Source organism: Callorhinchus milii, unplaced genomic scaffold (assembly GCF_018977255.1).
Source record: "Callorhinchus milii isolate IMCB2004 unplaced genomic scaffold, IMCB_Cmil_1.0 Scaffold7, whole genome shotgun sequence".
NCBI classification, from domain to species: domain Eukaryota; kingdom Metazoa; phylum Chordata; class Chondrichthyes; order Chimaeriformes; family Callorhinchidae; genus Callorhinchus; species Callorhinchus milii.
In genome coordinates this window covers 4,562,873-4,575,583 of record NW_024704748.1, presented here as the reverse complement: position 1 = coordinate 4,575,583, position 12,711 = coordinate 4,562,873, and the positions used below count along the sequence as shown (strand labels likewise).

General features: G+C 46.0%; 1 protein-coding gene across 1 annotated transcript in view; it reads left to right on the top strand.

Annotated features, from left to right (window-relative positions):
* The window catches only part of LOC103185231 (VPS10 domain-containing receptor SorCS1-like), a 179,915-nt gene that overhangs the window by 141,688 nt on the left and 25,516 nt on the right, over positions 1 to 12,711 (top strand). Inside the window, exons 6-14 of the mRNA XM_042336802.1 lie at positions 603 to 667; positions 1,235 to 1,353; positions 4,421 to 4,510; positions 5,860 to 6,039; positions 7,612 to 7,758; positions 9,337 to 9,439; positions 10,028 to 10,116; positions 10,285 to 10,376; positions 12,427 to 12,534. Of these exons, the coding sequence (XP_042192736.1) occupies positions 603 to 667; positions 1,235 to 1,353; positions 4,421 to 4,510; positions 5,860 to 6,039; positions 7,612 to 7,758; positions 9,337 to 9,439; positions 10,028 to 10,116; positions 10,285 to 10,376; positions 12,427 to 12,534 (993 nt within the window). The remainder of the gene's footprint in view (positions 1 to 602; positions 668 to 1,234; positions 1,354 to 4,420; positions 4,511 to 5,859; positions 6,040 to 7,611; positions 7,759 to 9,336; positions 9,440 to 10,027; positions 10,117 to 10,284; positions 10,377 to 12,426; positions 12,535 to 12,711) is intronic.

Sequence of the window (12,711 nt, the reverse complement as noted above, 5' to 3'; positions counted from 1 at the left end):
GTGTAGCTCTATATCGCAGAGATGAAATTTAGTAGTAAATTTCATAGTCATTTTATAGTAAAGAGAGCAATGTGGGAATCTGCTCATTTGATTCGGAGAACTTACTTGATTGGATTGACACAGATACATGGCACAGCTTGGTTGTCCCCTTGATTCTTGTTTAAGGTCTCAGACAAACGAGTTCAATGCATGTCTTTCCAGCTGCTTGGGACTTGTTAACAACGGCTTAATAACTGTGAGCAGCCTTGCCTCGGGGACTTAAGTCCTCCGTGTGTAAGATTCCTGATGACAGGCACACGCCGGAGTGCTGACGGCTTGGGAATTGCAATTCGTAAGGTTTAGTTGTCTTATCTGACCGTCCATCCATCCGACTGTCCTCCCATTCTATTGCATTGGAGCATTGTGAAAGACTGGGAACGCTAAGCTCTTATGAGGCTGTCACGTTCAGGTTGCGACGTCCTCATTTATTTCTGTTTTTTTTACTCCTTCTCCCATCCCCGCTCTTTCCCCCACTCCACCACTCCTTACACCCTCTCCCACCTCCTTCCCGCTTACCCCTCTCGTCCCCCCCAATCCCCTCCCCACTCTTTCACTCTTTTTAGGTCGGTAACGGGCTTAGACAAGTATCCAGACCTCGTGCACATTGAGGCGAGGGACGCAGAAGGACGTGAGTGCCTTAAATAAAACTACTACTGATAATAATCTTTGCATTTGATAAAGCGCTTTATCACGTAGTTGAGACTTCTCAAAGCGCTTCACAGAATATACTGTAAAGTAAATTGACTGCATATTTTGTGAGTGAAACACGGCAGCCAATTGCGCACAGCAGCATCCCACAAACAATCGTGGATTGAGTGACCATATTGTTCTTATTTTTTTTTGGAGGGATTTTACCCCCTGGAGAGCGATCCGCCAATCGACCTACAACCAGGTTCCTACTTACAGCTCGGAATATAGAGGCACGTGGAGTAAGGAAACTTGGCTAAGCTTTCGTCCTGCTCAGGAATCGAACCCAGGTCCTTTCGCTTGCGAGGCGAATGCTCTAACCACTGAGCTACAGGACTCCACTATGTGCGTGAATGGCCCCTGCCTGGTACAAGGCAAAGAGCCCAGGCTGCCCAACATCAGGGTGTTGAGGGGGAAAAACAAGCGCTCATGAGGGGGTAAACCTTTGGCCCAATAAATATTCTACAATTTTATTTCAGACTCTCTTTATTTTCTTCTCTCTGAGCAGACGCCATGTATATCACATGCAGAATACACAACTGTACGGGGGCCACCAGCAACAAACTTTTCCCAGGTCACATCGACCACAACTCCTTGGTGGTACAGGATGACTACGTGTTTGCACAGGTAAAGGGCTACATCCAAGTCAATTGTCTTGTCTTTCCCTTATCTCCCTTTCCTTCTCTTGCTTTGCCCTCATAATCATAACAATAATCCTTGCATTTGATATAGCACCTTATCACATCATTGAGACATCGCATAGAGTTTTACAGGATATATTGTAAAGTGGAGTGACTGTGTACATTTTGTGGGCAAAACCCAGCAGCCAATTGCACACAGCAGTATCCCGCAAGCAGTTGTGGATTGAGTGACCACATTTTCTTTTTTTTGGAGGGATTATTACCCCCAGAAAACCCATCCGCCAATCAACTAACAACCAGGATCCTACTTACGGCGCTTGCCTAAGGTTTTGCCCTGCGTGGGAATCGATCAAACCCGGATCTTCCAGCTTGTGAGAGCCTTTCCTCCTTTTTCCTTCCCTTCTGCTCCCCTTCACCCCCCAAACCCCCACTCCCCAGTATGCTCTACCTGAGACAGCCAGTGACAAGGAATCCAGTACCACCTCTGCACTTTTACATGGCTTATTAAACTGGCATCGGGTTGGCTCAGTTGGTAGCACTCCCTTCTCTGAATTAGAAGGTTGTGGGTACAAGCCTCACGTGGGGACTTTGAACTTACATCACCAGAAGCTGCTGCTCAAGTGTTAGGGAGCGTTGGATTGTTGAAGGTGCCGTCCTTCAGACGAAACATTAAACCAAGGTCCCGTCCCATTTCAAGCACTCCGGAACACTATCCTGTGTGAAGAGCGCTATATAAATGCAAGTTGTTGTTGTTGTTCACCTGTTTGGGTGAACGTTAAAGATCCTACTGCACTTCTCAAAAAGTGAGGGGAATTTCTCATTGTGTCTTGGCCAATAATCCCTCAGGTAAAACTGGGCATTCATTGGGCATTGATGGGACGTTGCTGTGTGCAAATTGGCTGCCGCATTCGCCTACAAAACAGACAGTCGCTGCACTTTGCAATAATATCCCATAAAGCACTTTAAAATGTTTTGATGACATGATAAGACACTGTATTAAATATGAGGCTTAACTATTTATGATTACACAGTTTCGCCCTATCACTGGGTCTTAATGAGCGTCGGAGCCATGGCGCTGATACTGAACAGAACAAAATGAAAGGATATTGTGTGTGTGTGTGCTCTGTTAAGAGGCACATTCATTTCAAGAGAGAACAAGCCATGTCTTATTGAACATGAGTCTCAATCCAATCAATTGTCCCTGAGATCTGGAGCGAAAACAAATACGTAATTATGGTGTATTTCTGAAGATCCAAAGTATCTCAGGGAAAAATCAATCAGACCAATTTATTTTGTCTTACCTTGTCCAATCTTTCCTTGGTGCAGATTCAGAGGTGTTTATCTGCTGGGCATAAAGCTGGTTTGGGTGCATTCTTGTTTATTAGGATCAGTTATGTCCCTCGGCCCAGCTCTTTGGAACGGAATGTGCACAATGCAGAGCACAAATAGAAGCAGGAATGTAGGTAACGTTGGCTGAATTAGTCTTTAATGAACACTGTGTCGGCTTGGCTCAGACACGCATCTGTCTCACCTCCGGATCAGAAGATTGGGGGTTCTAGCCCTGTATTACACATTGACCAAACAGTCCAGGGCTGTACACTGTACTGTTGGATGTGACGTCCTTCGGATGAGACATTTCATGCAAAATGGCTGTCCGGTTTGCCTGCAAAATCGCAATCAACACACTTGACAGCAATTAACCAGTGAAGCGTTGTAACGTATCAATCAAATGCCAGACCTGCTCAGGTAAAGGTGGTCGAGGAAGGAAGTTTCTCCTGGTGTCCTGGCTAACTGTCCTCCAGGTACCCTGGCATATGTGGAACGTGTTGGCCTGAGGGGGCAGATTGCATCAGCCCAGATCAAGAAGGGCAAAAGACAGCTATTTGGTGAAAGCATCGATAAGTGTGTTTTCCTGTGACCTTTCAAACTCCTAAGCACTCACAGAACATGCCAGTTAGTGCGCCTTTTATAATCACCATCATCATCCTTGCATTTGATATACTGTAGTTCTTTTCATGTCAGTGTAGTGACTGTGTATTATATGGGCGAAGGCGGCAGCCAATTTGTGCACAGCAATGTCACATAATAATAATAATAATAATCCTTGCATTTGATATAGCGCTTTTCACGTCGGGAGGACGTCCCAAAGCGCTTCACAGGACACACTGTAAAGTGAATTGACTGTATATTTGTGGGCGAACGCGGCAGCCAATTGCGCACAGCAATGTCCCACAAACAGTCGTAGATTGAAAATGACCAATTTATTATTGTTTTGTTTTTTTGGAGGGATTATTATTAGGCTGTGTGGAGTAAGGAAACTTGCCCAAGGTTTCGCCCTGCCTGGAATTGAACTCAGGTCTCTCGCTTGCAAAGCGAGTGCTCTAACCACTGAGCTACAGGACTCCAAGCAGCCATGAAGTGTGGGGGAGGAATTCTTGGCCAGGGCACCAGGAAAAACTCCCTTCTCTTTTCGATGAGTGCAATGGGATCTTTAATGCCCATTGAATGGGTAGATGGGAACTTTGGTTTAACGTCTCATCCAAAGGAAGGACCTCCAACAATGCAGTGCTTCCCCAACACTGTTGTGGAGCATCGGCTTAGACTGTATGATTTCAAAGTCATAACATGGGATTTGAACTCGCAACCCTCTGACTCAGAAGTGAAACTTTCTTGACTGACACGCCAGTTTTGGACGAACGCTGCACTGTCAGAGGTGCTGTCCTTCAGGTGAGATGTTAAACCGAGGTTCCGTCTGCTTGTCACAGGTGGATGATAAAAATCCCATGGCACTAATCCACAGAGAAGGGAGTTTCTTGTTCCCTGTGTTCTAGCCAACAATCACCCAGATAGGAATTGATCTTTCGCTTCAGGCTCGTTTGTGGGACATTGCTGAGTGCAAAGTGGAGGCCGTGTTTGCCTACAAGTTCACTACACTTGACAGTAAGATCCTATGAAATGGTTTGAGACATCTCGACGATGTGGTAAGCTCTAGATCAAATGCAAGAGGAAAACAAGAGAAAGTTCTTTAACATTTATACGTGTTTTGTGCGTAGGTGACGTCTGGAGGTCGGGTGAGCTACTACGTGTCGTATCAAAGAGGGAGCTTCGCGGAAATGAAACTCCCAAAATACTCATTGCCGAAGGTAAGAATAATGGACAGTGGGTGTCCATGCGGATATTGATGGGGCAGCCTCATACTGGACAGAGCTGCAGCTCACAGACCAGGAGCTCACTGGTTTGAATGCCGTCCTTCAGATGAGACATAGACCAACGTCCCATCTGCCTCTTCAGGTGGATGTTAAAGTTCTTGCAGCACTATTCGAATAGAGAAGGGAATTTCTTTCTCCCGGTGTCCTGGCTGACAATCCCCCAAATAAAATTGGTCGTTCATTCCATGGCTGTCTGCGGGACTGGCTGCCGCGTTCACACAATACACAGTCTCTGCAATTTATAGTAAATCCTGTGAAGCGCTTAGAGACGTCCTTCCAATGTGAAAAGGCGCTATATCAAATGTAAGGATTATTGNTTATNACTGAAGTGTACAGCTGGTAGTGTGTAAAACATACCGTATGACTCGCTGCACTGCAGTATGGTAATGTTGGGTATAATAGCACCACCTGACTTAATCCTTGGAAATTTCAGTGGATTGAATGAAATGATTGCTTTGAGAATTGCCCTTCATTGCTGTACAAGTGATGAAAAGAATGGGACTTGTAGTTTTCAGGCAGCCTCGGCACAAAGACACTTAAAGAGGCTGATCCCAAGTGTTAGAGGGATGAGCTGTGAAGAATGATGAGATAAGTCAGGGTTTTTATAAGGCTTGGAATGAGACATCTCAGAGGAGACCTTATAGAAAGACATGAGATACCAAACGGGCCTGAAAAAGGCAACAGGTCAAGACTTTGAGCTCACAGTCTAGGCTGATGCTCCAGGGCGGCTCTGAGCGCTCTGAGATGCTGTCTGGCGTGGAGGGCGCTATATAAATAAATCCAAAAATTCCAAGTTGTTGCAGCGCTTGTGGGAGCACTGCATTGTCAGAGGCGCTGTCCTTTGGATGAAACATTGACAGGATGAGGAGTTAAGTGGTAGTGACAAGCCGTAATGCCAGGGTCAAGTTATCAGAAGTTTACAGTATTAATATCAATCGATTAATTAAACCATGTTCATTAATATAATGTCAATATAATAAAAATCCTTATCACGTCATTGAGACGTCTCAAAGCGCTTCACAAAATGTATTGCAAAGTGAATTGACTCCATATTTTGTTGGTGAAACGCGGCAGCCAATTGCGCACACCAATATTTTAATTAATAGTAGTTATGTGTGGTATTATTATTTATTATTCTATTATGTATTATTTTATTATGTATTATTATTTGTAGTAATTATGTATTACTGCCATTATTTATTATAATGTGTTACTATTTATTATGTATTATTATTTATATTATATCTATTATGATATATTGTTATTTATTAACTTGCCTACAGGACATGCACATCATCAGCACGGATGAGAAGCAGGTGTTTTCTGCAGTGCAGGAATGGAACCAGAACGACACCTATAACCTGTACGTGTCGGAGGCCCAGGGTGTGTACTTCACTCTGGCCCTGGAGAATGTCAAGAGCAGCCGCGGCCCTGAGGGCAACGTGATGATCGACTTGTACGAGGTAACGTAGTGTCTGTGCTCCACAAGCTCCCACACACAGGGCTCCCTCCATCGGATCACAACCAACAGCAACACCAACTGGCATTTCACCAGATCATCACATTACCAGATCACCGCATCAGCAGGTCACCGCATTACCAGGTCACCACATTACCAGGTCACCGCATTGCCAGATCACTGCATTACCAGATCACTTGTTGTCATGGGTTAATGTTAAAGTGTATTGGAGATAGTTGCAAATGTTTTTAACACACTGCATTGCCAGATCACCATATCACCAGATTACCGCATTACCAGATCACGATATCACCAGATCACTGCATTACCAGATCATCGCATTACCAGATCACCAGATCACCATATTATCAGATTACCACATTGCCAGATCACTGTGCTGTTGGATAACCAGACCCACAGATTAGCAAATCACCAGATCACCACATTGGCAAATTAATATATTGCTAGATCATTGGGACACCGGATCACAGATTAGCAAATCACCAGATCATTTCTCACCTCACGTCCCCTCCACTGCCCAGTTGCTCTCATGCTCCGTGTAAGCAATAGATTTTATTATTAATAACTTGCAATTTATATCGCACCTTTCACATAAAATAAATGTCTCAAAGCGCCATACAGAATAAAATAGATTAGCTTCAAAGAATAAAATTGATTAGAAATGTAACCCTGAAAGCTCTTGACTTTCACTCTTAAGAGTGTCTGAAAATATTGTTCTGGGTTCACTTTCTCTCTCCCTTTACACGTCTGTTACACTCTCTTCCTGATACATCTCTCTTCCAGGCTGAACACAAGTGCTGCCCACAGCTCACCCCTCAAACGTTGTGATCAGCCTCATTGCTCTCCTCATCTACTGAATCTCTACTGTGTTCAGTTTATAATCAATAAGCAAATATACATGCAGATGTGTCATAGAGTGATACAGCATGGGAAACAGGCCATTCGGCCCAACTAGTCCATGCAGGTGTTCATGCTCCACATTGTGGAGTCCTGTAGATTAGTGGTTAGAGCGTTCACCTTGCAAGGGAAGAAAGCCCGGGTTCAATTCCTGGGCAGGGCAAAACCTTAGGCAAGGCTCTTTACTCTGCACACCTCTGTTTACTTAGCAGTAAGTGGGAACCCAGTTGTTAGTCGTTTGGCAGATCGATTTCCGGGGGTAATAATCCCTCAAAAATAAAATTTGGTCACTCAATCCACGACTGTTTGTGTTGTGGGACACTGCTGTGCAGAATTGGCTGCCACGTTTCACCCACAAGATATACAGTTTATTCACTTTACAGTATATTCTGTGAAGCGCTTTGAGACATGTCGAAGATGTGATAAGGCGCTATAGTAAATGCAAGGATTATTATTATTATTATTTCCCCTCACGCACGCATCAAGTTTCCCCTTTCTACGAGTTGCGTCCATGTTCATTTGCAGCGGGGACGAAGGGGTGGAAGGATGGAGATTGTTTGGAGGCACCCGTTTGCACACCCCTGCCCCCCAGCAACCCCCCACATTTCCCTGCCCCACATTTCATCAGCAGTATTTCAGCTGTAACCATTTTTCCTAGGTAGCAGGGATAAAGGGAATGTTCTTAGTGAACAAGAAGGTAGAAAACCAAGTGAAGACATTCATCACTTACAACAAAGGCCGTGACTGGCGACTGCTTGGAGCTCCATCCACTGACGTGCGAGGCAATGACATTCACTGTCTCCTGGTAAGGTACTTTTCAACCCGTCTCCTGTAAATAATCCCAATAATAATCTTTCTCCCCATCACCGTTTCATTGTAGGAGAGCCTAAATCCCTTCTAAAAGGATTTTATCGACCCACTGAACTAATGAAGGTACAAATAAGGAGGAAACTTGAAGAGGTTAAACACTGTGATTAATACGGTTCTTGGGGTCAGTTACTGTTGAAGAACATGTCAGAGAAGCCATGGTCAATGTTAATGGCTGTCATCAACGTTTTAATTGCGCTGGAAACCTTTGTTATTTGACTGCAATTCAGAAAGGCTTCATCTGAGCTTTGCTCGGTGTGAATTTCAAAATCCTTGTCCTTGCTCACGAGATGCCATACTTCACCTCACCAAGCCAGTCAGGAACCTGGGCGTCTTGTTCAACCCTCAACTGTCCTTTCTCCCCCACATCTGTGCCATGACCCGCTCTACCTTCCCCCACCTCCGCAACATTGCCCGACTCCGCCATTGCCTCACCCCTCGGGCTGCCGAAATCCTCATACTTGCATTCGTCACCTCGCTGCTCAACTACGGATACTCCCTCATTGACAGCCTCCCCAACTCTTCCCTCCACAAGTTGCAGATCATCCAGAACTCTGCAGCTCGTGGCCTCTCCTCGCACCAGGCTCTGTGACCCCAGTGGACCTCAGTGGAGTCCTGTAGCTCAGTGGTTAGAGCACTTGCTTTGCAAGCAAGACACCTGGGTTCAATTCCAGGCAGGGCGAAACCTTGGGCAAGTTTCCTTACTCCAAACGCCTAATAATAATCCCTCCAAAAACCCCAAAACAATAATAAATTGGTCATTTTCAATCTACGACTGTTTGTGGGACATTGCTGTGCGCAATTGGCTGCCGCGTTCGCCCACAAAATATACAGTCAATTCACTTTACAGTATATTCTGTGAAGCGCTTTGGGACGTCCTCCCGACGTGAAAAGCGCTATATCAAATGCAAGGATTATTATTATTATTATTATTATTATTATCACCGCCACCCTCGCCTGGTTCCACTGGCTCCCCAGTCCTCAGAGGATAGAATTCAAATTCTTACCTCCTTCGAGGCACGACATCAAGACCCTTCTTTTCGACCGTGCCTTCAGCTGCCCTCCTACCCCCTCTGCCCTCCCTCATCCCAACCCTGCCCCCCCCACTCTCACGTCCTGAACCCTGACTGTTCAGCACCTTGTTGTTGTTGAACTGACGGTTCAGTGGACTTTCAACTCACAAAGCTTAGACTCGCACAGTCTAACTGATACTTCAGTGTGATGCTGGGGGGGCTGGGGGGGGAAGGTTGGATGGAGTGTTGCATTGACACAACCGATTAATCAGGAGCATTGTATATTATATAACATTGTATAACCAGAAACACGCGTCGAATATTCCTGAGTTGCATCTTATATTCCGCTTGACGTAAACCAAACGTGAATTAAATCACTTGGATCTTTATTATATACCCTTTATCTTGAAACCCGGTCCTAATGCCCTTGAGAGGGAACGGGTGTTGAGATTTGCAGGTCGGTTTGTAACACCCTCTCTACCCTTTCCCTGTGTGTTTGCCAGCCTTATTGCTCGTTGAATCTGCACTTGAAGGTGGCACAGAATCCATACACGTCAGGAAACATCGCCAGCAAGGAATCAGCACCTGGTATCATTGTGGCTTCAGGTACTCAGTCTGTTGTTAAAGTGCTCAGCATGGCTCAGTCAGTAGCACTCTCACCCACCCACCCCCCCACTTGCCACCTTCACAGTACGTCTCAAGACCCTCCTCTTCGTCCCCGCCTTCGGTCACCCTCTACCACCCCCTCCCTGATCCCAAGCTTGGTTCAAATCCCTGACTTCCTCCCAATGTGAAAGGCGCTGTATAAATGTAAATGGCTGTTGTCACAATTCCAAAGCACTCTGCCTGTTATAACCCCTCTATAATCCCAAACCTAGTTTGGGTGCAAATCCCTCACAATCCAGTGTTTTGGGACGTCCTCCCGACATGAAAGGCGCTATACAAATGTGAGGTGGTGGTGTTGTCATTCCGCCTATTAGAATAAGAACAATAATTGTTGCGTTTGATATAGCACCCGATAACGTCATTGAAACGTCTCAAAGCGCTTCACTGGACATACTGCAAAGGGAATTGACTGTGTATCTTGTGGGCGAAACGCAGAGGCCAATTGCGCACAGCAGCGTCCCCCGCAAATGCTACTGTTAAAGCCCAAGCCCATCACTCTGTTATAACCCAGTCACCGGATCTTTTCAGGTAACATCGGGCCCGAGCTGTTAGTGGATGAGGAAGAGCGTGCCAGCAGCATGTTCATCTCGTCCGACGGGGGAAATAGCTGGAGGCAGGTGAGCGAGAGGAGGGAGCGAGGCAGTGGAAAGAGCTGATGCTCACAGCAGGGGCGGGGCATTCACTGGCCAGTTTCGTGCTCCGTGCTGAGTGAGTGAGTGGCTTTTCAGCTGGGGACTGCTCGGGGGAGGTTGTATTAACACTGATCTGCATGTGCTCCCACACAGGTGTTTGAAGAGGAACACAGCATCCTGTTCCTGGACCAAGGGGGAGCCCTGGTGGCCATTAAACACACGCCTCAGCCCATCAAGCACATGTGGTAATTATCAGTGCCCGAGCTCCAGTAGAATGGGATCGCTGGATCACAAGATTGGTTCAGATCAAGCAGACCCTTCTGATCCCCTCCTTTCCAAATGCCATCCTCCCCTCACCCCTGCAACACCATCATAGCATCGAGTTTCTTTGTTAAGTAACTCCCAGCCTCTGGCTCTGGTCACCCAGAGGAATAGCATGTACCGAGATAGCAGATAGAACAAGGGGACATAGGTTTGAAATTGCCTTCAAATCCCTCCACGGCCTCGCTCCCTATCGACCTGTCTGCTCCCTACACTCAGCGGTCTCTGGCCTGCTCCAACTCCCCTGCCTGGCCCACTCCACTATTGGCGGTTGGGCCCTCAACCTCTCTGCCCCCGCCTTTTGGAACTCCATCTCAGAGCCCCTCCACCTCGCCCCTTCCCTTGCCTCCTTCAAGGCCCATGTCAAGACCTTCTTCTTCGACTGCGGTTATCCTCCCACCCCCACCCTCCTGCCCTCCATCCCTCTTGTCTCCAACCCCCAACTTGAGTGAAAACCCTTAACTATCCAGCATTTTCAGAGGTCCTCGCAACGTGAAAGGCACTATTTAATTGCAATCTGTTGTTGTAAACTGTGTTTTAAAGACAGATAAAAAGGTGATAGAATTGGATTGAGGCAGGGAGTTATAGAGGCTTGTGCCGCAGGACCTGAAGTGTATGATAGAGTAAACACAAAAGTGATAAGTGAACAGCACAGGTCGACGAGTCAGAAGGGACCCCCCCAAATGTCAGATGAGCTGAATTAAAGAGGAGATTCAGGAGGGAGGGATGGGGAGTGGACCTTTAAGCGAGTGGAGTTGTAGCCTTTCATCATTGGATTCCACTCTCACAGAATACCTCACCGCGATAGCTTAATTATTTACATACCTACAGAGGAGAGGGGATTCACTGATATAGCCTGGAAATCCTAATAGATTATTAATAATAGTAATACTAAAACAAATGAAAGACCGCCCGAATCCCTTTGAAGGTACTTTGATTAAAATAAATTGAGAGTGGGCGTGTGTGTATGTGCATGTGTGTGAGTGGGGTGGGGTGGGGGGGGAGGGTTTGGGGTGACGTGGGGGAAGAAATCAGAGCAATTGAGACTTTAATGAGACATGGAGCTTTGAGATTTAAGCCTTAAACTCAAACCAATAGAATATTCCGATGCAAATCTCTGCACCCAATCATCTCCCGCATCAAAAATACATGGCGTATAAATCCAGTCAAAGAAGACATCATGAAAATTGTAACAAGAAAATGACAGGGGGTTTGGTCGGAGCAGATGAAAATTTCCGTTTGAAAAGCACATTTTTTTTTAGCAGATTAACATGTAAAAGGTTGCTCAGTGCTGTGCACGAGCTGACTGCCTGCTGAGTTCAGAGAGGCCAAAGGGTCTTCTTCATCTGAAGACATCGTGTGATCTGCTGACTTAATGAGATTTAGTCACTTCAACATCCAACGCTGACACAACGTCAAACGTGGTTTCAATCGATCGATTGGCAAATCCTGTTCATTAATAATAATTGAATAATGATAATAATCACTGTATTTGATATAGCTCCTTATCACTTCTTCAAGACATCTCAAAGCCCTTCACAGGATACGCTGTAAAGTGAATTGATTGTGCATTTTGTGGGCGAATTACGGCAGCCAATTGCGCACAGCAATGTCCCACAAGCAGTCGTGGGTTAAGTGACCAAATTATTGGTGCTTAGTTAATTTTTTTTAATGGATTATTACCCCCGGAAAAGCAATCCGCCAATCAACTAACAACCGGGTTCCTACTTACTGCTAGGTAAACAGAGGCGTGTGGAGTAAGGAAACTTGCCTAATGTTTTCACTGCCCGGGAATCTAACGCAGGTCCTCTCGATTGCGATGCGAGTGCTCTAACCACTGAGCTGCAGGACTCCAATACTTTAGGACGCAACAAGGATTTGGAACAAGAGCACATTAGCAATAGATAAAGCAGGGATGGGATTGAGGCAGGAATAATAGCACTGTAATCACGTTGCTTTCCCTCACTTTGGCAGGCTTAGCTTCGATGCAGGAAATTCCTGGAGCAAGTACAGCTTCACGTCGGTGCCTCTGTTTGTGGACGGCATGTTGGGGGAGCCCGGAGAGGACACCCTCGTCATGACGTGAGTAGACGCCATTTTACTTCACTATCCTGACCACCTGGTCACCAGGTCACTACCAACATCATTTCCTGTGGTGGTTGACCTCTAATAATTTGCATGTAATACAGCGGCTTTCACCTAGGATAACGTCTTAGGCTTTAAATGTGTTAATGGGTGGGGGGGCGGAGGTTGGGGTTG